We start from the raw sequence: 22,926 nt of genomic DNA on the forward strand, positions 1-22,926 counted from the left end.
TAACTACAATGAAGCTACTTAAAGGGGCAATATCAGATGTTTGTGCCATTTCACGCTCAAAGCAAAGAACCAATAACAACGACACAAGTTTACTGAACATCTCTATTTCCACCTCTAAGTATGTTTCAGACGTTCATTGTGGGAGTTTTGTTAACCAAGTGTGCCTCAGTTAGATCCGTGTTCGCCCTCTGCTAAGCTACTCTGCTATGTGGAAAAGAAAACAGCTAGGTACTGGAGAAGCTACAAGCTACTGCAAAGCTACTGAGAGAAGTAGCTAGTCTAATAGCCTCACTACTACAGCTACTCACCAAAAATGGCAGCAGTAGTTTACATTCTATCTCATGTAAAGAGGGTTGTGATTGTGATGATGTCGTCTCTCCTCCTCCACTGAGCAGAGCTGCAGAATCATTCATTGGTTCTGGCTGTCAGAGGAGTTTATTTACTTTGGCTTTGGCCCTTTGGAACATTTCCCTGCTCTGTGTCGTGGCCGTCCTCTTCTTCTTCTTCTTCTCTCCGCCTCGCTGACCTTTGGCAGCGTTTGCTTGTTGCAGGGTTGATGAAAGAATGTTGGTTCTGTCTGTACGGCACGGGCTTTGACCCGAGCCAGCAGAACCTGAGAGCCTGGAAGGAGGAGGAGGAGGAGGAGGGAGTGAGCTCACCTTCACACACACACACCTGCTCACATCCACACACACTGACGTCTACACACACTGAACATCACCACAAAGGGCAGACTTTACTGTATCCCTTTGGGTGTGTGTGTGTGTGTGTGTGTGTGTGTGTGTGTGCGTGTGCGTGTGCGTGTGCGTGTGCGTGTGCGTGTGCGTGTGCGCGTGTGTGCGTCTGGTGCACTCACTCATTTCCCAGACAGAAGACGTCCTCCAGTCTTTCCCCCAGTCGTGCTCAGTGGGAGTGGAAGCGCCTGTGTGATGACTTGCTGCTGTGCCTCTAACAGCTCGTTCTATAAATAACATCTTTATGTCGCCTCTCTACCTACAGGCTTTTCCGTAACATCTGTTCTTTTCCACATGAGCTGAACCCTTCAGTTCAAGCGCAAATGTTTTCCTCAGCAAAGCTCGTCCAGGCAGTCGTTCAGTCACAGGTCAGAGGGAGACGTCGGGTACAAACAGGAGGTTCTGTCTGCACACAAACACACACACACACACACACAAACACACACCCACCCACCCACCCAAATTCATAATTGATCCCAGAGCTTCTGCTGAGGCTGAGGCGCCCACCAAATATCAGCCCAACTCCCTCTTCCTCTTCCTCTTCTATCCCTGCAGTTCCGAGCCTCTTGCTTACTGATTAATCAGAAGAAACACGGCTAAGAGGTCAAAGCTTGCACGCTTCTGTTGCTCTACAAAATAAGTTTCTTCTACCTTTTCCTTTTCCTTCTCATTATCATTGAGTACCAGCAGAGAGACAAACTCTGTGTCTTCTGCTGCTGCTTCCTACGTTTCTCCTCGTTCTTGTCCTGGTTGGGATCTGTTGATGTGTGAACCCAAGGAAAGTCAATCTGAGGCAACTGGACTTGATGTGAGGCCTCAAAGTGTGTATTCGAGAGATGTTTTGCATGAAACAAGAGAGAGAGAGAGAGAGAGAGAGAGAGAGAGAGAGAGAGAGTCATTCTGTCCTTTGGTCCTGCTTATTCCCACCTGAAGACAACATGAGACTCACACACTCTCTCTCAAACTCCCTGATAGTGATCCACAGGAGCAATAAACCTGTCTGACTTTGATCTGCTCAGAGGTCCAACAGTGCAGGTCAGTCTGCCTAAAAACTCACTTTGTACACACACACACACACACACACAATTATTTGATTAGATAAATTGTAAATTAGAAACACGATCAAAAAAAGGTTCAATCAAAGTATAATGCAAACACAACATTGGTTACATGAGTCTAATAAGTCTGAAATGTAAGCAGCAGAGCTCTCACTCCTCACTGAGGTTCAGATGAGCGGCGTCCGTCTCTGAGGTTTAACAGCTCTCAGCTCTTTCTCTCTCTTTCTCTCTGTAGACATTTCTCATTTGGAAGTAATCACACAACAGCAGTGCTGAGTGGGTGTGGAGGGCAAAGAGCAGCTTTGGGTGGTGTGTGTGCGTGTGTGTGTGTGTGTGTGCGTGCGTGTGTGTGTGCGTGTGTGTGTGTGTGGGCTGTAAAGGAGCTGAACCTCACTGCTGCAGCCCTCTTGCCATGCTCTGCATCCACATTCACCTTCTTCATGTGGTTTCTGTCAAATTGCATCATTTGGACCGAGGCCACAGCAGGCCTCCATCCGACCCGCCGACTCCCCCGTCCCCTCCCCCGCCCGCTCTCCCCCTCTCCCCAAAAAGAAAATACTTGGCAGAAGTTTACAGAACAGAATGAGATCACTGCCTTTGCTTCCAGGAGGGGAGTCCTGGACCACATACAATAGGCCTCCAGACATTTTCCCTGCCAAGCCCACGTCTGCCTGTCTATCTGTGTGTGTGTGTGTGTGTGTGTGTGTGTGTGTGTGTGTGTGTGTGTGGGTGTGTGTGTGTGTGTGGGTGTGTGCGTGTGTGTGTATCTGTAACCAAAATCAGGCAGGACACACAGACAGAAATACATCAGGCACCGCACCGATCCATTAGATGAGGTTCTGTAATCCTGTTAAACAGACTCTAGAAGTGTGCAGTGTGTAACTCTACTTATTAACCAGCAAAACATGCTTAACAATCAGCCAGACTCATTAGAGATGCTCACTGGAGTGAACCATGAACTAAACTGTGGGGTCAAAGCAGAGTTAAAGGCACGCACACACTCCCCCTCTCGCACACACACACACACACACACACACACACACACACACATGCTGGGGTGGGAGGGGGGGGCTGTGTATCTGGGTGGTAGAGCTGAAGTGCTGCTGTTAAAGCTCCTTTGTTTGCCTTTAGGCTTCCTCTGGCCACAGACTAATGGAGCCACTCTCCTAACATGTCTAACAGCAGGCCTGATTCTCCAACACTTAACATACCGAGCCAGATGACCAACTTAACTCACGCTCACTGCATTTATCTGCACGTTCAAACTTTGATTAGACGCCAGACGCCAGCAAACCAATTGACAACGATAACGCGTCGCTGGTTGATCCCCAGCGGAAACACTTTTGTGCACCAAAGTGTAAAATATTTGTGCAAAGATCTCAATGTGTAACCAGATCAATAACACAGTGAGAGGAACACCAGAAGTTTCAGCATTTTAACCAAAGAGTAGCTGCAAAATAAGCTGGAGACACCAAAAAGCTTTTTATCTTCATCCTTGGAGTGGAAGAAGAGGAGAATCTGCACAGAAAAGCCATTTTCTTCCGCTTTTACACAAAAGTCAGTCTGTAACAACCGAGAAAATATGAACATGAACCTTCTGGATGCTACGGCAGCTTCACCTTTATGTCAGCTGCAATGATCAAATCTAAATGTACAATGTTAACAGGCGTCGTTTGAAATAATTCCAACTGCGGCTCTACAGTTGGATTATTAAAGCTGCATTCACTTGGACTCGAACAGGGGATCCTCCGGTCCCCACAAAAGAGTCTCCCCGTCGGGGAATCGAACCCCGGTCTTCCGCGTGACAGGCGGAGATACTGTCCACTATACTAACGAGGATTGGTGGAGATGAATGACGTGCTATGCGTAGTCGTAGCTCAATACAGCCATAACACGGACATTAAAACAGCGATGTTTTTCTGTCAGCGAGGGGAAATGAGATCTGCGCTGTTTTGTTCATGCATTTACTCGATCCGGTAGCTGAAGTGTGTGAAACCTGAATGTTTGTTCAGTAGAGCCACAAACATGTCAGAGTGCCATCGAGCACAGATCTGTTCTCTGGTCACCACTTTGCTCTCACAACCATCAACAAACTGTCAACAAACCAAAAGTATCCCGTTCAGCAAAATGACGGTTGGTGCCGAAAACACACTGCGGTGCTGGACTGCGGCTCTTTGGTTCACAAACTTCACAAACGATTAACTTGCTACTATAACTACTTATTCTTAATGATTGTAATTGTGTTCCTCTTGTGCTTGTGTGTGTGTTGGCGCTAGGGCGATAATGAGCCCTGAGTTTTGTCTGTAGGCTGCTGTAAGCTGAAAAACGCTTCCCTCACTCATCCCGTCTTGGAAATGGATCATTTCCTGTGACTGATGCCCCTTCCATGTTTGTTTGACCTGCACACAGAGATGACATGTTGTAAAATGTTGGAGTGTGAGATGCTCCAGCTGCACCCCACCCTCAAACGCCACCAGAGCCCCCCCCATACACACACACACACACACACACACACACACTGTGCTGCCTCTCTGCAGTCTAAACACACCTGACTTGTAAATATGCCTTATTGCATTTGTAATATAAACGCTCTCAGCCTGTGGGTTTTCCCACAGCGGTCTGTCTGCTGCCCACATTCTCCTTCCTTCAACATCTACTGACCTCTACAGGTCGGACCAAACACTCTGAGGCTGCGAGTTTGAGTAGTGGATGGAAAAATGCAAGTGTGTAATGTGTGTAGAGTGAAGAAAGTAACACTCTGGGCTCCATCTATACCCTGAAGAAGCCCAACGCTGCAGTCACACACGATGTCGTCTGTGATGGGTTGTTGTGAGTGGGAGTGTTTTCTGTTGTTTTAATTTATAGATCACATAAATAAGACATGTTCAGAGATCGACCAGAACGTTCTGTTGCTTTAAGTGACCCAAACAAACACAGGCCGCTTTTATTTATGACAAGGATGAGATCCCAGCAAGCATCACCCAGTCCAGTTTACCTCCCACCACCTCCTCCCCTGATCAATGAGATACTACGCTATTGTTTTCACATTAGAACAATTGATCTGTGACATCTTTGTTGCTGACTTCTATCCTAACATCTGCCCCTTCTACCGCTTCTCCATGGTTCTGTCATTCTGTATCAACTCCTCCCAACAACAGCCAGCATTTCACATCACATCCAATCCATCCCATCTCCTCCACTTCCCATTTCCTCTCTACAAGTGCAGTGCTTTCACTTCACAACACCTTACAAAGATACACTAACTCCTGATGCCTTTGATTGGCTGCTATTAAGTAAGTGTCAATGTGGTGCATGAGGTAATGTGATGAATGTGTAGAGAGGATGATGATGATGATGATGATGATGAACCCAAAGCCCAGAGACAACAACAGCAACCATGGGTGCTAATGAGCCTGTGTGTGTGTGTGTGTGTGTGTGTGTGTGTGTGTGTGTGTGTGTGTGTGAGGCAGATGGGGATGAGGAGGAAGAGGCTGACAGGTCAAAGACAAAACTCACATGGACTCTGATGTGTTTATGACATCATTAGACACATGCATGGTTATTCCCTTAACCCGGGGCACACATGATGTTTGAGGTGTAATCAGATTGATACTGACACTGCAGCAGGTTTGATGGTATTGAAGTCTCAGTGGCTTGGTCACATCCCCCCCTGATGCTCCTCTCTATAAATGTTTAACCTGAGGACATTTGTCTCTGTTAGCTCTGACACATGATGGCGCTGTGCTGCACTCTTGGCTCCTCCCCCTTGGAGGTGGATCTTCCCCCCATTAACCTCTCCGTGACCCCTCCCATTCAACAGCTTATCTCACGTTTTCCTGCACCCAAACATTCCCAGAGGTGCACAGGAGGACGGGGAGAGAAACAACACGACTGCTGAGACCAGAAGAAGCCCAGGGAAACACGACACAGTGAAGTGAAGTCCATTCTTTATTCACACACACATCGTGTTTACAATGTCAACCAGAAAGAAAAACTGAAAATCCAATGATAAAAAGCACCAAAAGAAGACATCAAACCTTGACGGCGTGATTACTCAGTCTGCTCACACTCTTGCATAGTTTTATTTAACCCTCTGAAGCCTGGAGTGCGACTCATGAGCACACAGGAGAGCTCAGTTTGTCACTTTGTAGACCTGAGAATATTATCTTCAGTCTAATAGATGAGTATCAGAGTAACGGGTCGGATTGGCTGAGTGTCTTTTCATGTAATGCCCGAGTGTGTGATGTGTTTTTTGTTGTGTTATTTTGGAACAGATTAGAGAGAAATGAAAGTGTGTTTGAGACAAAATCAACGGTGGAATCAGGAGGAATGCTGAGGACAACAACACAACGTTACTCACAAACTTCCTGTCTACTAAAGGGATTTTAAGCCCTTTGGGGGGTGTGTGTGTGTGTGTGTGTGTGTGTGTGTGTGCGCGCAGACAGAACCTCCTGTTTGTAGTGTAACTCCAGAGGGTCAAATCATCGATCGATCAATCAGTCCTCGTCAAACATCACTTCAAAAACACAAAATACAACGTTCTCCAATGAAACATGATGAACTTATATGAACTAAAACTCTAAATTCTATATATTAATACCAACTAAACGTGTTTGCTTGTAGCCCCAGTGAGGGAGCCGTGACTGTGAAGGTGTCTGGCAGCTGTGAATGCGTCTGAAAGCACTTTTCTCTCAGGTTCTGGTCCGAGCGGAGCCTGGATCCTCTGCGTTATCAAACAGGAAACCGTGCGAGATTTGTTGCCGTCTTTATACTGTAGTTGAGGCTTCTTCCTTCTCTATCGCTCACATTCCAAACTCCCTCAGAGCTCGGTCCTCCCCTCGCCCTCTGAGCTGGCGGAGGCTCCGGCCTGGGCTGTGGCGCTGGGCTGGTCGGAGGAAGAGGAGGCGGCGGCGGTGTCGTCTCCGGACTGGAAAGCCAGCGAGGCCGAGTTGATGCAGTAGCGTTTCCCTGTGGGTCTGGGCCCGTCGTCAAACAAGTGACCCAGATGAGCTCCACACTGAAACACATCACAGCGTTCACTAGGACACACAGATACACAACAACAATACTTCATACACAGTATTTACTTAAAGGCGAGTACCTGGCTGCAGGTCGTCTCCACTCTATGCATGCCGTAGGAGAAATCATCCGTCACAGCGATGGACTCTTCCTTCACAAGGTCGGAGAAAGACGGCCAGCCTGGGGACACACACACACACACACGAGGGATGAGAGGTGATGGCAAAGTAACACACTGAGGATTCATGATGCCGTATGATGCCTGAACAGTTTGTTTAAAAAACATCTGAGTGTGTGTGTGTGTGTGTGTGTGTGTGTGTGTGTGTGTGTGTGTGTGTAAAATAACTCTGATTGTGTCCATTGTGTCTATGTGTTGATCGAGGTCTGCAATTGTTTTTTGGCTTTAGTGTGAAGCTGTGTGAAGTTTGAATACGTCGCCCTACAATCTGTCCACTCCATGTTTCAGTCCAGAGCCAGATGCTGCTGCGTCTCAGTTTGTTGCCCCTCCCCCCTCCCCCCTCACTGTTAAAGGTGAAACACATTTCTGAGTGCAGACTCTGGTTCCTGTTGCGTCTCCAGGTGGAGCAGCGCCACCTTCTGACTGTTTTCTCATCTGAAATCATGACTACTCCATGGTTCACACTACTACAAATACACACTTACACCCTCTCTCTCTCCACAAAGACGCCCCTACATTTACTGCTCACAGACAGACAAAGCCCAAAGGTTGAACACGTTTTAACCTGAATACACAGCTAAAACACCAAATGTGTCTCAAACACACCAGACACACAGCAGCATGAAGCCCAGAACACACTGTGTGAGAGTTTGCAGAACGAGCCTCTTTCTTGATCGCCTGTCAGCTCAGTCACATCCTTTTTTTAATTCTCACATTTAAAGACGCAGTGACTTGCAGGTGTAATGTTTTGATGTGATGGACTGAAGATCTCCCTAAAGCGTAATTTGTCTCACAAACACACACAATGGACCATTGGTACTTTGCTTCATCCTTATGAGATGCAGAGAGGTGAATAGAAAGGGTTAACCTACCTGAGCCGGAGTCAAACTTTGTGTTCGACCTACAACAGAAATAGCAAACCTTGATGAGAAACATGAAGTTACCTACAGGACTTAAACACGGCTCTGACACAACGCGTGGGACAGACAGATGTTTGTTGGAAGCGATTGTCCGTCTAAAGTTAAACTGGTACACGCTTGAGTGACGGGAATGAACCAAGGCTATGGGATGAAGAGTTTGACACCATGCAGCTCTCGTCTTACTTGAATAATGGCGACCCGCACACCACACAGTTGTAGGTTCCTTCATCTTTGTGGTCTGTGAGGTCTCCGGCGAAGGCACTGCGGAGAACGACTGCGTTAGTGAGATACGGGATCGCACCAATGACATCTAAATGATTACTGATACAGTTTGATGACGATCCCACCTCTCTGTCCCTTTCTCCTGAGTCACATGGTACTGCATGGGTGTGAGGCGTTTCTTCAGCTCCTCCTTGGAGAAGCTCTTGGGCCATGTCTTCTTGCTACGACAAGATCCTGAGGGGAGAAACAACAACACGACATCACACTCCTGCTCGCTACATCCTGTTCACAGCCGTCTCTACATCAAGCCAAAGCACAGAGCAGCAGCTTCTCTCAGAGCAGATCCAGCGCAGGGCAGGCCGGTCATGAACAAATCCACAAGTCCTGGTCCCTGCTTGAGGATTAGATGGAGGGTCCATATCTCAGGCATAGTGTTGGAACATGGCCCTGGTCTTAATCACAGTTGGTGCATTTTGGGGGTTCTGCACAGTTCTGACACAGCAGCTCTTTACTTTGAGCTCCTCTTCCTCTTCAGACTCTGGTTAGTGAAGTCAACACCCACACACTTCGATCCAAACACTGGCATCAGAAATGATGAGCTGGTTTTTCACAAACATCTGATGATTGGGATTAAAAGTAATCTCTGTACTAATTTCTACAGTTTTGGTGGCATTTGACTCCCTAACTGTACTGCTGGCATATGAGATCACACACACACACACACACACACACACACTACAAATGATAGGAAAATGATACCTTAACAGTAAAGACAGGAAATATTCTAAATTAGCAAACACACAAACGAGCCTCAGCTTCCTGGACCTGTGGGACTCAGTGAGGAACAGTGAAGGTTAGTCAAAGCACTCGGTGCATGCACAAAAGGCAAAAGGCAAGCAGTGAATCATTTAGACAGAGTGAGAGCGGAGCCCATTGGTTTACACAACGCCCCAAATACAGAAGCAATCATCCATTCATCAGTTATAAAGGTGGAATTCATCATTTTCTACAGAATCTGCAAGAATTTGGGAGATTTCAGATAAAATGCAGTGCAATTAAAAGTGGATTTAGTGTGTTTACATTTTTGCAATAGTCATTTTGCAACTGATGTCATTGATGTGTTCAGGATGTCTTTGTAGTTGTGTGTTGTTCTTATTCTCTACCTGGTGTCAATATAATGTAAGGTGGTATGTGTGTGTGTGTATGTGTGTGTGTTAGCCCTTTCCATCTTGGCAGACCCTATATGACAACAGAATTATTAATTACAAAATGAAGGACTGATTGAACATGTTACTGCAGGGTGTGTGATAAACCACCAGCTCCACACACACTACACTGTGTGAGGGAGTCTAACAGCCTGCACAGGAAAAGGTGATGTCACTCCAGCAAACTCACAGGCAGTCTTCTTCTTTTTTTAAATATGTTATATTGTTGAATTATGGCTCACAAAGCTGTATTGGCGTAATTTCAAGCTAATTATTTGACAATTTAATAGGACTAAATAACTAAATTGCTGAATTTTGATTCAGTATTTTCATTGGACACACTTTTCCATGATACAATTAAAAATGGGAAAAATGTTTATCTAGAAAAAATGTAATGGGAAACACAAAATCTGGGGTAAAGTTAGAGAGTTTAAAAAAACCTCCACAGATTCTAAAAGACCGGACCAAACTAATGATAATGTGTTTAAGTTTTGATGTCCGTGTTCTTGCAGGCATTGCTACCAACCAATGGGGGGCAGTAGAGCAGTGACATGGATGGGGGTCCCTGGGGGGGTTTCCCACCCACAAACAGGAAACATTATGTTTGCTTAAGCTCACAGCCAAACTTCAGGTTGTCGGGTTTCCCTCTGCACCTGAACTCCACTTTCTCACATTTAAACTGAAACACGGTACTTTTTACTACATTTAGTTGTAATATCAAAAGTATTGCTTAATGAAACTTTATGTCTGTTCTCAGGTTCTATATTCCCCCCATATCCAACGTAAAGGATCGATCTGTAATGGGTTCCCCTGGAGCCATGCTAAGACAAACACGCACACAAGGACACACCAGCGGGGAGTTAAGGCAGAGAGGCAGAGCACAGCAGGCACACAGCAACCAGTCAGTGGACCTGATGGAAGACCGCAGGCCCTCAGAGCTACAGGCTGACTCTTGGTTATCAGATGCAGCAGATTGAAGCCCGACATATCTGCAGGAGAGAGGAGCTACTCCCACCACCAGAACCTGAGAAGAACACCTCCAACAGGAGCGCAGCCAAGGGTCAGGCTGAATCAAAGGAACACAAAGAGGAAGACACAAGACAACACGTGTCAACACATCAGACAGTCAGGAAGGAAACACAAAGGCTGGAGAGTTGAGGAGCCGGGGGGGATTCTCACTTTGGATGCAGAGATTGAAGAATGTTGGTTAGGAGACATGAGGAACATACCTGAACATACAGAGCGAGGAGGACAGAAATAATATCCCTCGCTAGAACAGGTTGGAGTGGAGGAAGAAGCAGTTCTAAACCAATATGGCAGTAAGATAGTTTGAATGAAAGCACGTTATTGACAGAAACACCTTCCCTCCCTGCTTCCCGGTGCTTGATCCTTCTGAGAACTTTAGCTTCTTCTTCAGTTTACACTAGAGATACATACCTGTGACCTTTAAGTGTCAGATAATCCACAGAACACAAACTGCCACATTTCAATAAAACGGGATGAACCAAACACAAGTACAACAAATACAAGTCATTGGAACAAATCTAGGTCAAACCCTGTCAGATATGTAATCCAGATAATGAAACGTGTGAGTTTAAACGTTGGGAGAAGACACAGGAACACTTCAGGAGATAGAATCAACCCACGAGTTGAAATCGTCACGCTGTTTTGTCCGTCTACTTTGCTTTTATGAACTTATTTAGAATCTGGAGTTGTAACTTGCTGTAAATTAAACCTGCAGCTACAACATGGACCTGTAAAAAACTTATTTTTCATAGTGTTACTCTGAATATTGTCCATGGTCCTTATGGTTCCAGCTTCACCCTGAGGGCATCGTCTCTGTTTGTATAGAATGAGACCTGAAACATCCAAACATACCACATTGATCCTTCATCAACGCAACTTTGACTGAACTGTTAAAGGCCCCAGTAACCTCCACACAGCTTTCAGGACAGAATGAGGTCTTGTAAGCTGAAGATGCAGTCATTTAGACATTTTGAGGGTTCTTGGTACAGAAACTTCATGGAGAATGTTTCTCTTTCCTACTTCTACCTCTTCACAGGCTGTGGTGTGATGAGCAGAGTGATGCTGTGTGTGATGTGATGTTCTCTGGCTTGTTCTTCTTACATCTGTTGAATGTACTGGGGCCTTTAAGTGTTGTCAGTACCACACTGAAGCTAACAGGTTACTCTACCTATCAGAGTAGCAGGCATGGCAGGGGTTGCAGCCTGAGCTGCTGCTTTGCCAAAGGCATGGTGGAGGGCCACTAAGAGCCCACGTCTGAGGGCAGCCATGACAGTACAGTCACACTGAAATGGGTGAGAGAGAAAGAGAAGCACAGCGGCACGTCAACTTCAACTGCTGCTGATTGTAAACGTCCTAACTTCCACACATGGAACAGCTTTATTGGCACATGTGGTCATTCTTCAGGCTCACATAAACAATGATGTCAGGAAGCAGGGGTGGGGAACCTTTTTCCTATCGCAGGCCATTTAGATTTTGCCATCATTCCCCTGCATTAAACAAAAGAAAAAGGCGGAGCATCAGCCGGATGATCCTCCAGAGAAACAGAGAGTGAGTCAGTGAGTCAGTGAGCAGAGCTGCAGGCGACTGGACTGAAGCAGAAGAGAAGCCAGAGGATCAGAAGTTTGTCCACAGCACAGCAGCGTCTCAGCCAAACTCAGGTGAGTCCAGACACAATCTTGAGTGTTTGAGCAGCATGAAGCCCAAAGCTGAGCTGCTCTCACACAGTTCACTTCACTCCTTCATTCTAAAAGGCTTCGCTCATGTTTCAGTGTTCACACGTTGCTGCTTGTAGACACACCAGCTGACCGATGGATCGGCCTTTTTCCTTGCTGCGTTTACACCATCAGAACGGGAAAAGAGCGGCAGAAAGTGCGCAGCAGGAAGTGCGCAGCAGGAAGTGAGCGAGTTTAGCTGCGTCAGTGAATCAGTGAGACTCACCCACAACAGCAGGAAGTGAATGGAATGCAGCCTGTAGTCACATCAACTTTAACAGAGTCAAACCGTTAGAATAGAGGCAAAGAGACAAAAGCTTAATTTCTGACCTAATCAATATTCATTCAATCTTAATGATTGATCTCTGGACCTTTCCCACTCTAACACGTCACGCTAACACGCTAACTGTTAGGTTAGCAGAAGCTAGAACAAAGTCCATCAACACAGAGCTGAGACTGAAGTCCAGGATTTGACCTTCAAATTGAGGTCACAGCTGTGGTTTCTCCTCTGACGCCCCCACAGTCAGAACTATGTAACTACAGCAACATTGTGTCTCCATGTTTCATTCCTTGAATGTAGTCAGATGTTGATCACTGAGAAGCTTTAAAGCTGCTGCTGTGGTTCCAGACTCTTAGTTCTGTTAGACTCTCAGTGATCGTGTTAGAGAGAGTTGTTGTCCCTCATGGTCTCCTTTGTTCTCAGCAGACATGTCTGCTGCCAGCTGTCTGCAGTCTGAAGATCAGCTCCTGTGCTCCATCTGTCTGGACGTCTTCACTGATCCAGTCTCCACACCATGCGGACACAACTTCTGCAGAACATGCATCACTCAACACTGGAACAGTAACGTCCAGTGTGTGTGTCCTCTGTGTAAAGACACTTTCTACACAAGACCTGAGCTGAAGGTCAACACGTTCATATCTCAGATGGCTGCTGAGTTCAGACAGTCGACACAAAAGGAAGCAAGCAGAAGATCAGAGGAACCAGCTGCCAAACCAGCAGAAGTTCAGTGTGACGTCTGCACTGGAACCAAGCTAAAGGCCATCAAGTCCTGCCTGAAGTGTGAGGCCTCCTACTGTGAGACTCATCTGGAGCCTCATCTGACAGCAGCACGCCTGAGATCACACCAGCTGATCCATCCTGTGGACAACCTGAAGGACAGGATGTGTAAGAAGCACAAGAAACCTCAAAAAGAGACCGACCAGACCTGTGTGTGCCTCATCTGTGGCCATGAGTTTGTTCCTCTGGAGGAAGAATATGAAAGAAAGAAGCCTGAGATGGAGGAGATGGTGGCTGAACTTCAGGAGATGATCCGGCTGAAACTACTGAAGATCCAGGAGATCAACCTGTCAGAAAAGCTCAGCGGGGAAGCTGCGGACAGAAAGAAAGCAGAAGGACTTCAGATCTTCACCACTCTGAAGCAGCATCTGGAGGACATCCAGGCCAACTTCATGGAGACCGTGGAGGAGAAGCAGAGGAGCACAAAGAAACAGAATGAAGACCTCATCCAGGAGCTGCAGCAGGAACTCTCTGGGCATAGAGAGAGAGCTGCTGATGCGGAGAAGCTCCTACTCTCTGAAGATCACCTCCACTTCCTCCAGAGCTTCTATTCCACCATCTTTGCTCCTTTCACCAAGGACTGGACACAAGTCAGAGTCCATCAAAGGTCCCATGAGGGGAGTGTGGTGAAAGCTGTGGCTCAGCTGGAGGAGACCATCAGTAGGGAGGTGAAGAAGCTGAAGAATGTGGAGCTGAGGAGGATCCAGCAGTTTGCAGTGGACGTGACACTGGATCCTGATACAGCTCATCCTGCTCTGATCCTGTCTAATGATGAGAAACAAGTTCACCGTGGTAATGTGAGGAAGAGTCTCCCAGACAACCCACAGCGATTTGATAGATGTGGTACTGTTTTAGGAAAGCAGAGTTTCTCCTCTGGAAGATTTTACTTTGAGGTTCAGGTCAAAGGAAAGACAGAGTGGGCTTTAGGAGTGACCAGAGAGACGAGCCAGAGGAAGGGAGTCTTCACACTGAGCCCTCAGGAAGGTTACTGGGCTGTTGTGTTGTGGAATGTAGATGAGTACAAAGCTTGTGATGACTCTCTTGTCCCTCTGAGTCTGGAGTCAAAGCCAGAGAAGGTGGGCGTGTTTGTGGACTATGAGGAGGGTCTGGTCTCCTTCTATGACGTGGATGCTGCAGCTCTGATCTTCTCCTTTGCTGGCTGCTCCTTCACTCATAAGCTCCTCCCATACTTCAATCCCAGTCTTGATCATGGTGGCAAAAACTCCGCCCCTCTGATCATCTCAGCTGTCAGTCACACTGCCTAACCTGCTGGAGTTGATGTGTAATGATTCTCTGTCATTTAAGGTCCAGATGATCTGATCTACCGTCTTTACTTTTGACTTCTTCTTCTTCACATTCTGCTTTTTCATTGATGACATCATATTTGTCTCTGATGTTTCTTGTGGCTTCTTTCTGCTGTAACACAACAACCCACCCACACTGATCTGATCTAATAACTGTTGATCAATAAATCAATACACACATGCTGCCAACTCATCACAGATGAACCTGATCAGAAATAAGAAGGTATTATTGTTATTATTTTCCTGTGTTTTTATTGTTGTGATCATTGTAAATGGATCAAATTTTGTTTTGGTTGTGGTTTATGAATCAATGGAATTCTTTCATTTATCTTTGTCACATTCAGGATTTCAGACGGCCTGCCGGGCCGGAGGTTCCCCACCTCTGTTATAAAGGAACACACGAGACTGAAGGTCCCTTCTTACACAAAACTGTTCCCCGAGCCCCCAGCCCCAAACCTGCTTCACTGTCACTTTATAGTATATCGCACTAAATGTTGCTGTATGTCATATATACACACGTGTATGCTGTAGTTGTATAGATTGTTATTACTCATACCTCACAGTCAGATGCACATTTGCACTGTGTTGTAACCTTGTCCTCCTTATGTACTTATACTGTCATGTACTGTTCCCCCATTGTATGTACTTCGTACCCCTATTGTGTGTACTTATTGTGTACTTATTATCTACTTGCATTCTTGCACCTTTCTTTATTGCAGTAGTTGTCACTAGGGTGACTTCTGGTTCTTGTTTTTCATGCTGTACTGTAACTGTTGCACAGTAATTTCCCTCGGGATAATAAACTTTCATCTTATCTTATCTTATTCCCTTCTGCTCATATGTTGCTCATCCTTGTGTGGAACAACCCTGGATATAATTCTGGATACTGCAGGTAAATGTCAGTTCCAACGAGCAGGTTTGGATTTTATTTGGATCAGTTTCTTACTGCATGGCTGCTTCAACACCCCGTTATGGCGAGTGTCACTTTCAGGTGGTCCCTTGAGGACAGCAGTGATTTAAAGATGATAAATCAGAGCCGTGACTCACTCGTATTCCGTTAATGCCCGAGGCCTGACTGGCTTTTTCGTTTAAGGAATAGTGGATCTGTGGCCACATCCACACACTCTATCAGTTACACTTCTTACCTATTGTAGTAAAACAAGCAGCAGTGAGCAAACAACAGCTGACAACATAGAGGAAGTCAGAGCAGAGCAGACAGCGGTGAAGAGAGAGTCTGTAAACGGGCCGGTCAGGGATCTGGGGCCTCGTTTATAAAACATTATGAAGAATACAAACTACATCAATGCATATGCTGAAACACAATGCATCATGGATGAATTTAGATGAATTTGTAGGTTTTTATGACATTTTACAAACTATGAATAATCCATAAAAACAATCATTAATAAGATCATAGTTCAGAGAAACAGCAGTGTTGTCAGCTGAATCCCTGGCACGTTATTGATTGGCTACGCCCAATTAATCTGTTAGGTCAGGCAACAAGCCTTTTAGAATACTTAAAAGCTAATTGAGTTTTTTGTATTTGTTTATAATATCTTTGACTATCGACTAATTATTCCCATATCAGAGGTCAGAGGTCAGAGTCACATTACACAGTAAAGGCCCTGATGGGTCAGTGGAGCTGCACAGGTGTCTGTCTCTGATCTGGAATTCTGCTTGTGTCATGGTTACATTTATCAAAACCATGAGGAAGGTAACACTTTATCATCTGCGCCAATATAGATTATTGGACTCTACAGATGATTTCATAATGAATTTCTACTGAGAAACCCACAGAACAAAACAGGATCGAGTTTGTAATTTTGCAAAGAATTATAAATGATGATGCAGCCTGTATCTGTCCATATGTTTACAGTCTCTTATTACATATATACAGTATTACAGTTTATCCTTATATTATAAGTGTTGTTTACATCGCTACATACATACATATATACAGTGTGTCAGGTATATGAGCTTATTTCGGCCCTCTGGTGACGCAGCAGCTCAATAGATGAAAAGTTTATCGGAGACAACTGTAACTGTGTTCCACGTTCAATTTTTTAAATAGTTAAATCATTAAATAGTTTGCAAATAAATGAGCAAACCGTGTTAAACGGACCAAACAACTTCTCTAGAATCTATTTCGGTTACCGAATCCTCAACGTAGCGGAAAGAAACTTCTGGAAGGTCTCTCTAAGTTTCATTATTACAATAAATTCATGTTGTTTAACATAAGATAACGCTAATGTAATGTACCCGCGGTGCAAAGCAAGTCATTGGAACAAATCTAGGTCAAACCCTGTCAGATATGTAATCCAGATAATAAAATGTGTGAATGTAAACGTTGGGAGAAGACACAGGAACACATTCAGGAGATAGAATCCACCCATGAGTTGACATCGTCACCATGCCTTTGTCCTTTTTCTTTGCTCTTATGAACTTATTTAGAATCTGGAGTTGTAACTTGCTGTAAATTAAACCTGCAGCTACAACATGGACCTGTAAAAACCTTATTTTTCATAGTGTTACTCTGAATATTGTCCATGGTCCTTATGGTTCCAACTTCACCCTGAGGGCATCGTCTCTGTTTGTATAGAATGCGACCTGAAATATCCAAACATACCACTTTGATCCTTCCTCAACGCTTTGACTGAACTGTTAAATGCCCCAGTAACCTCCACACAGCTTTCAGGACACAATGAGGTCTTGTAAGCTGAAGAGTCATTTAGAAATTTTGAGGGTTCTTGGTACAGAAACTTCATGGAGAATGTTTCTCTTTCCTACTTCTACCTCTTCACAGGCTGTGGTGTGATGAGCAGAGTGATGCTGTGTGTGATGTGATGTTCTCTGGCTTGTTCTTCTTACATCTGTTGAATGTACTGGGGCCTTTAAGTGTTGTCAGTACCACACTGAAGCTAACAGTTTACTCTGCCTATCAGAGTAGCAGGCATGGCAGGGGTTGCAGCCTGAGCTGCTGCTTTGCCAAAGGCATGGTGGAGGGCCACTAAGAGCCCACGTCTGAGGGCAGCCATGACAGTACAGTCACACTGAAATGGGTGAGAGAGAAAGAGAAGCACAGCGGCACGTCAACTTCAACTGCTGCTGATTGTAAACGTCCTAACTTCCACACATGGAACAGCTTTATTGGCACATGTGGTCATTCTTCAGGCTCACATAAACAATGATGTCAGGAAGCAGGGGTGGGGAACCTTTTTCCTATCGCAGGCCATTTAGATTTTGCCATCATTCCCCTGCATTAAACAAAAGAAAAAGGCGGAGTATCAACCGGATGATCCTCCAGAGAAACAGAGAGTGAGTCAGTGAGTCAGTGAGCAGAGCTGCAGGCGACTGGACTGAAGCAGAAGAGAAGCCAGAGGATCAGAAGTTTGTCCACAGCACAGCAGCGTCTCAGCCAAACTCAGGTGAGTCCAGACACAATCTTGAGTGTTTGAGCAGCATGAAGCCCAAAGCTGAGCTGCTCTCACACAGCTCACTTCACTCCTTCATTCTAAAAGGCTTCGCTCATGTTTCAGTGTTCACACGTTGCTGCTTGTAGACACACCAGCTGACCGATAGATCGGCCTTTTTCCTTGCTGCGTTTACACCATCAGAACGGGAAAAGAGCGGCAGAAAGTGCGCAGCAGGAAGTGCGCAGCAGGAAGTGCGCAGCAACAAGTGAGCGAGTTTAGCTGCGTCAGTGAATCAGTGAGACTCACCCACAACAACAGGAAGTGAATGGAATGCAGCCTGTAGTCACATCAACTTTAAAAGAGTCAAACCGTTAGAATAGAGGCAAAGAGACAAAAGCTTCATTTCTGTCCTAATCAATATTCATTCAATAGCAATGATTGATCTCTGGACCTTTCCCACTCTAACACGTCACGCTAACACGCTAACTGTTAGGTTTGATACGCAGCAGAAATCAGAACAAAGTCCATCAACACAGAGCTGAGACTGAAGTTCAGGATTTGACCTTTAGATTGAGGTCACAGCTGTGGTTTCTCCTCTGACGCCCCCACAGTCAGAACTATGTAACTACAGCAACATTGTGTCTCCATGTTTCATTCCTTGAATGTAGTCAGATGTTGATCACTGAGAAGCTTTAAAGCTGCTGCTGTGGTTCCAGACTCTTAGTTCTGTTAGACTCTCAGTGATCGTGTTAGAGAGAGTTGTTGTCCCTCATGGTCTCCTTTGTTCTCAGCAGACATGTCTGCTGCCAGCTGTCTGCAGTCTGAAGATCAGTTCCTGTGCTCCATCTGTCTGGACGTCTTCACTGATCCAGTCTCCACACCATGTGGACACAACTTCTGCAGAACGTGCATCACTCAACACTGGAACAGTAACGTCCAGTGTGTGTGTCCTCTGTGTAAAGACACTTTCTACACAAGACCTGAGATGAAGGTCAACACGTTCATATCTCAGATGGCTGCTGAGTTCAGACAGTCGACTCAAAAGGAAGCCAGCAGAAGATCAGAGGAACCAGCTGCCAAACCAGGAGAAGTTCAGTGTGACGTCTGCACTGGAACCAAACTAAAGGCCATCAAGTCCTGCCTGAAGTGTGAGGCCTCCTACTGTGAGACTCATCTGGAGCCTCATCTGACAGCAGCACGCCTGAGATCACACCAGCTGATCCATCCTGTGGACAACCTGGAGGACAGGATGTGTAAGAAGCACAAGAAACCTCTGGAGCTCTTCTGCAAGACCGACCAGACCTGTGTGTGCCTCATCTGTCCTGTTTTAGACCACAAGAACCATGAGTTTGTTCCTCTGGAAGAAGAATATGAAGGAAAGAAGTCTGAGCTGGAGAAGATGGTGGCTGAACTTCAGCAGAAGATCCAGCTGACACTACTGAAGATCCAGGAGATGAAACAGTCAGCAAAGCTCAGCAGGGAAGCTGCAGACAGAGAGAGAGCAGAAGGACTTCAGATCTTCACCACTCTGAAGCAGCATCTGGAGGACATCCAGGCCAACTTCATGGAGACCGTGGAGGAGAAGCAGAGGAGCACACAGAAACAGACTGAAGACCTCATCAAAGAGCTGCAGCAGGAACTCTCTGGGCAGAGAGAGAGAACTGCTGATGTGGAGAAGCTTCTTCTCTCCGAAGATTACCTCCACCTCCTCCAGAGCTTCTCATCCATCAGCTCTGCTCCTCCCACCAAGGACTGGACACAGGTCAGAGTCCATCAAAGGTCCCATGAGGGGAGTGTGGTGAAAGCTGTGGCTCAGCTGGAGGAGACCATCAGTAAGGAGGTGAAGAAGCTGAAGAATGTGGAGCTGAGGAGGATCCAGCAGTTTGCAGTGGACGTGACACTGGATCCTGATACAGCTCATCCTAAACTCATGCTGTCTGATGATAAGAAACAAGTTTACTGTGGTAATGTGAGGAAGAATCTCCCAGACAACACACAGAGATTTGACTCATGTGGTTGTGTTTTAGCTAAGCAGAGTTTCTCCTCTGGAAGATTTTACTTTGAGGTTCAGGTCAAAGGAAAGACAGCGTGGGATTTAGGAGTGACCAGAGAGACGAGCAAGAGGAAGGGAGCCATCACACTAAGCCCCGAGGAAGGTTACTGGACTGTAGGGTTGTGGAATGTAGGTAAGTACAAGGCTAATGATGTCCCTCATGTCCCTCTGAGTCTGGAGTCAAATCCAGAGAAGGTGGGTGTGTTTGTGGACTATGAGGAGGGTCTGGTCTCCTTCTATGACATGGATGCTGCAGCTCTGATCTTCTCCTTCACTGGCTGCTCCTTCACCCATAAGCTCCTCCCATACTTCAATCCCAGTCTTAATCATGGTGGTACAAACTCCGCCCCTCTGATCATCTCAGCTGTCAGTCACTCTGACAGGTGTAAAATGCAGTAACCTGCTGGAATTGATGTGTAATGATTCTCTGTCATTTAAGGTCCAGATGATCTGATCTACCGTCTTTACTTTTGACTTCTTCTTCTTCACATTCTGCTTTTTCATTCATGACATCATATTTGTCTCTGATGTTTCTTGTGGCTTCTTACTGCTGTAACACAACAACCCACCCACACTGATCTGATCTAATAACTGTTGATCAATAAATCAATACACACATGCTGCCAACTCATCACAGATGAACCTGATCAGAAATAAGAAGGTATTATTGTTATTATTTTCCTGTGTTTTTATTGTTGTGATCATTGTAAATGGATCAAATTTTGTTTTGGTTGTGGTTTATGAATCAATGGAATTCTTTCATTTATCTTTGTCACATTCAGGATTTCAGGACAAAAACAATAAACACCTGTTGTGTGAGCTCCTGCTTCCTGTCAGCTGTGTGTTTAAGTGATTTCCTGTTTGACTACCAGGTGATCAATCCTGCAGCACAGAGTGTAACTGTGTCTCTTGTACCTCGGCCGAAGAGCCAAAACTGTCTCGCGGGCCGGATCAGACGTCCTCCCGGGTCGGAGGTTCCCCACCTCTGTTATAAAGGAACACACAAGACTAAAGGTCCCTTCTTACACAAAACTGTTCCCTTCTGCTCATACGTCGCTCATCCTTGTGTGGAACAACCCTGGATATAATTCTGGATACTGCAGGTAAATGTCCAATTAATCTATTAGATTAAGCAACAAGCCTTTTCTAATACATAAACGTCTATTGAGTTTTTTGTATTTGTTTATAATATCTTTGACTGTCAACTCATTAGTCCCATATCCTCTGGCGAGCCTCTGTTGCTCTGAGTTCAATGTGTATCACCATGGTCGTTTGGTCAAATGTGAATTTAAATGTAAAGGGAAACTTCTTTAGTTTACTACATAACATGGACCAGAGGTCAGAGTCACATAACACAGTAAAGGCCCTGATGGTCAGTGGAGCTGCACAGGTGTCTGTCTCTGATCTGGAATTCTGCTTGTGTCATGGTTACATTTATCAAAACCATGAGGAAGAAAACACTTCATAATCTGAGTCTTTATAGATTATTGCACTCTACAGATGATTTCTTATAGAATTTCTACTGAGAATTGTGTAATTTTCAATTTTGTAATTTTGCAAAGAATTCAAAATCATGACACATCCTGTATCTGTCCATATGTTTACAGTCTCTCTCTTATATACAGGTTATACATATATACAGTATTACACAGTTTCTCTTTATATTATAAGTGTTGTTTACATCGCTACATACATACATATATACAGTGTGTCAGGTATATGAGCTTATTTCGGCCCTCTGGTGACGCAGCAGCTCAATAGATGAAAAGTTTATCGGAGACAACTGTAACTGTGTTCCACGTTAAATTTTTTAAATAGTTAAAACGTTAAATAGTTTACAAATAAATAAGCAAACCGCGTTAAACGGACCAAACAACTTCTCTAGAATCTATTTCGGTTACCGAATCCTCAACGTAGCAGAAAGAAACTTCTGGAAAAAGTCTCTCTGAGTGTCATTATTACAATAAATTCACGCTGTTTAACGTAGGATAACGCTAATGTAATGTACCCGCGGTGTTAAAGGGCGGGTTTACCGGACAAAAACAGCTGAAAAGCCCGTAAGAGATGAGGACATACCGTGAAGGAGCAGCAGCAGCACGACGGTGACAGATGCTAACATGACACACACGAGCTAACGAGCTAACAACAAGGGAGATGACAGGCTGGATGCTAACAGGCTAGCACAGGCGGCTAGCACGGGCTGTTGGTGGAACCGGTCCAGACAGGCACAGAAACACCGACACGGACGCTTCCAAGTATGGACACAACCCGTCCAGCCTCCTTGCTGCCGCCGGCCATCTGCTAAACAAACCAAAAGGCAACATTTTCTACAGAAGATGTCCCTCTGCAAATGCACTAAACACCCCGCAGCAAGACACTAAACACATACAATCCTGCATAATGTTTGTTTAAATGTGTGTTTGTTTGTGGTTTTAAAACGTTCAATTATATCCTCTTGGGACTCTGGAATGAGATCAATAAGGGGCCCAGACGCCGCCATGTCAACAGATACCACAAACTCACGCGTATAATGCTTATAAAGTTCTTATTGGACGAATTATGACATTAGATTGCGCATACTTTCATTTTTAATGCATATTCACTGCGTCACTTTAGTCTGTAGCCAATACGTAAAGGCCATTCCGGAAGTGAAGTGTAGCTCCACATTCTGACACAATGTTAATGTAAACCTGCCCCCCAAACAGGCTCCAGGGTTGCCATGGCTACCAACAGACACGTAGCCTGTTGTGAAGACGCAAGCAAATCCAAAACCTTGCAACTTTGCTTTAACAACATATTAGTGTTACGCTGGTTTAAAAAATCCATTTTGTGTCGTTTCTGCAGTGATCACACTTTCTCCGTGACAAAATGACGTATTACTCCTTCGTTTTGAACAAATATGGCCAGATTATTGTTAATTTAAGCTTTAGTTAAGACCACAGATAGGGTAAAATGCAATTAACTCGTCATATTCGGACAAAACTGGCAAACGGGTACATTTGTTGATGCAATACACCTTCCAGCC

The 22,926-nt window shown here is 45.2% G+C and overlaps 3 protein-coding genes and 1 non-coding gene across 9 annotated transcripts; 2 read left to right on the forward strand and 2 right to left on the reverse strand.

The window, feature by feature from the left end:
- Positions 1–3,559: 3,559 nt before the first annotated feature.
- trnad-guc (transfer RNA aspartic acid (anticodon GUC)) lies at positions 3,560–3,631 on the reverse strand. Its single transcript has one exon. It is a non-coding gene; the product is annotated as a tRNA-Asp (tRNA).
- Positions 3,632–5,727: 2,096 nt separating this feature from the next.
- On the reverse strand, positions 5,728–22,290 carry msrb3 (methionine sulfoxide reductase B3). Of its 5 annotated transcripts, none has more exons than XM_076167384.1 (8): positions 21,978–22,290; positions 20,817–20,886; positions 10,248–10,402; positions 8,257–8,365; positions 8,093–8,170; positions 7,862–7,890; positions 6,894–6,991; positions 5,728–6,809 (listed from the first exon to the last, which is right to left on the reverse strand). In XM_076167384.1, exons 3-8 carry the CDS (start codon positions 10,321–10,323, stop codon positions 6,612–6,614), a joined length of 588 nt encoding a protein of 195 aa, XP_076023499.1. In that variant the 5' UTR covers positions 10,324–10,402; positions 20,817–20,886; positions 21,978–22,290; the 3' UTR covers positions 5,728–6,611. The 5 variants fall into 5 exon arrangements, with proteins under 5 accessions (XP_076023499.1, XP_076023498.1, XP_076023500.1 ...); XM_076167383.1 differs by having other exon boundaries at positions 20,710–20,886; XM_076167385.1 differs by lacking the exon at positions 20,817–20,886.
- LOC143013721 (E3 ubiquitin-protein ligase TRIM21-like) lies at positions 11,938–15,217 on the forward strand. The gene is made up of 2 exons (XM_076167381.1): positions 11,938–12,020; positions 12,781–15,217. The coding sequence occupies exon 2, from the start codon at positions 12,783–12,785 to the stop codon at positions 14,394–14,396; it is 1,614 nt and encodes a 537-aa protein (XP_076023496.1). The 5' UTR covers positions 11,938–12,020; positions 12,781–12,782; the 3' UTR covers positions 14,397–15,217.
- Positions 17,768–20,720, forward strand: LOC143013720 (E3 ubiquitin-protein ligase TRIM39-like). 2 transcript variants are annotated; one of them, XM_076167380.1, is made up of 2 exons: positions 17,768–17,860; positions 18,640–20,720. In XM_076167380.1, exon 2 carries the CDS (start codon positions 18,645–18,647, stop codon positions 20,298–20,300), a length of 1,656 nt encoding a protein of 551 aa, XP_076023495.1. In that variant the 5' UTR covers positions 17,768–17,860; positions 18,640–18,644; the 3' UTR covers positions 20,301–20,720. The 2 variants fall into 2 exon arrangements, with proteins under 2 accessions (XP_076023495.1, XP_076023494.1); XM_076167379.1 differs by having other exon boundaries at positions 17,773–17,860; positions 18,643–20,720.
- Positions 22,291–22,926: the final 636 nt, after the last annotated feature.

This window comes from Genypterus blacodes, unplaced genomic scaffold (genome assembly GCF_046128005.1).
Source record: "Genypterus blacodes isolate CSIRO-AG114 ecotype Tasmania unplaced genomic scaffold, CSIRO-AGI_Gbla_v1 ptg000158l_1, whole genome shotgun sequence".
Classification (NCBI taxonomy): domain Eukaryota; kingdom Metazoa; phylum Chordata; class Actinopteri; order Ophidiiformes; family Ophidiidae; genus Genypterus; species Genypterus blacodes.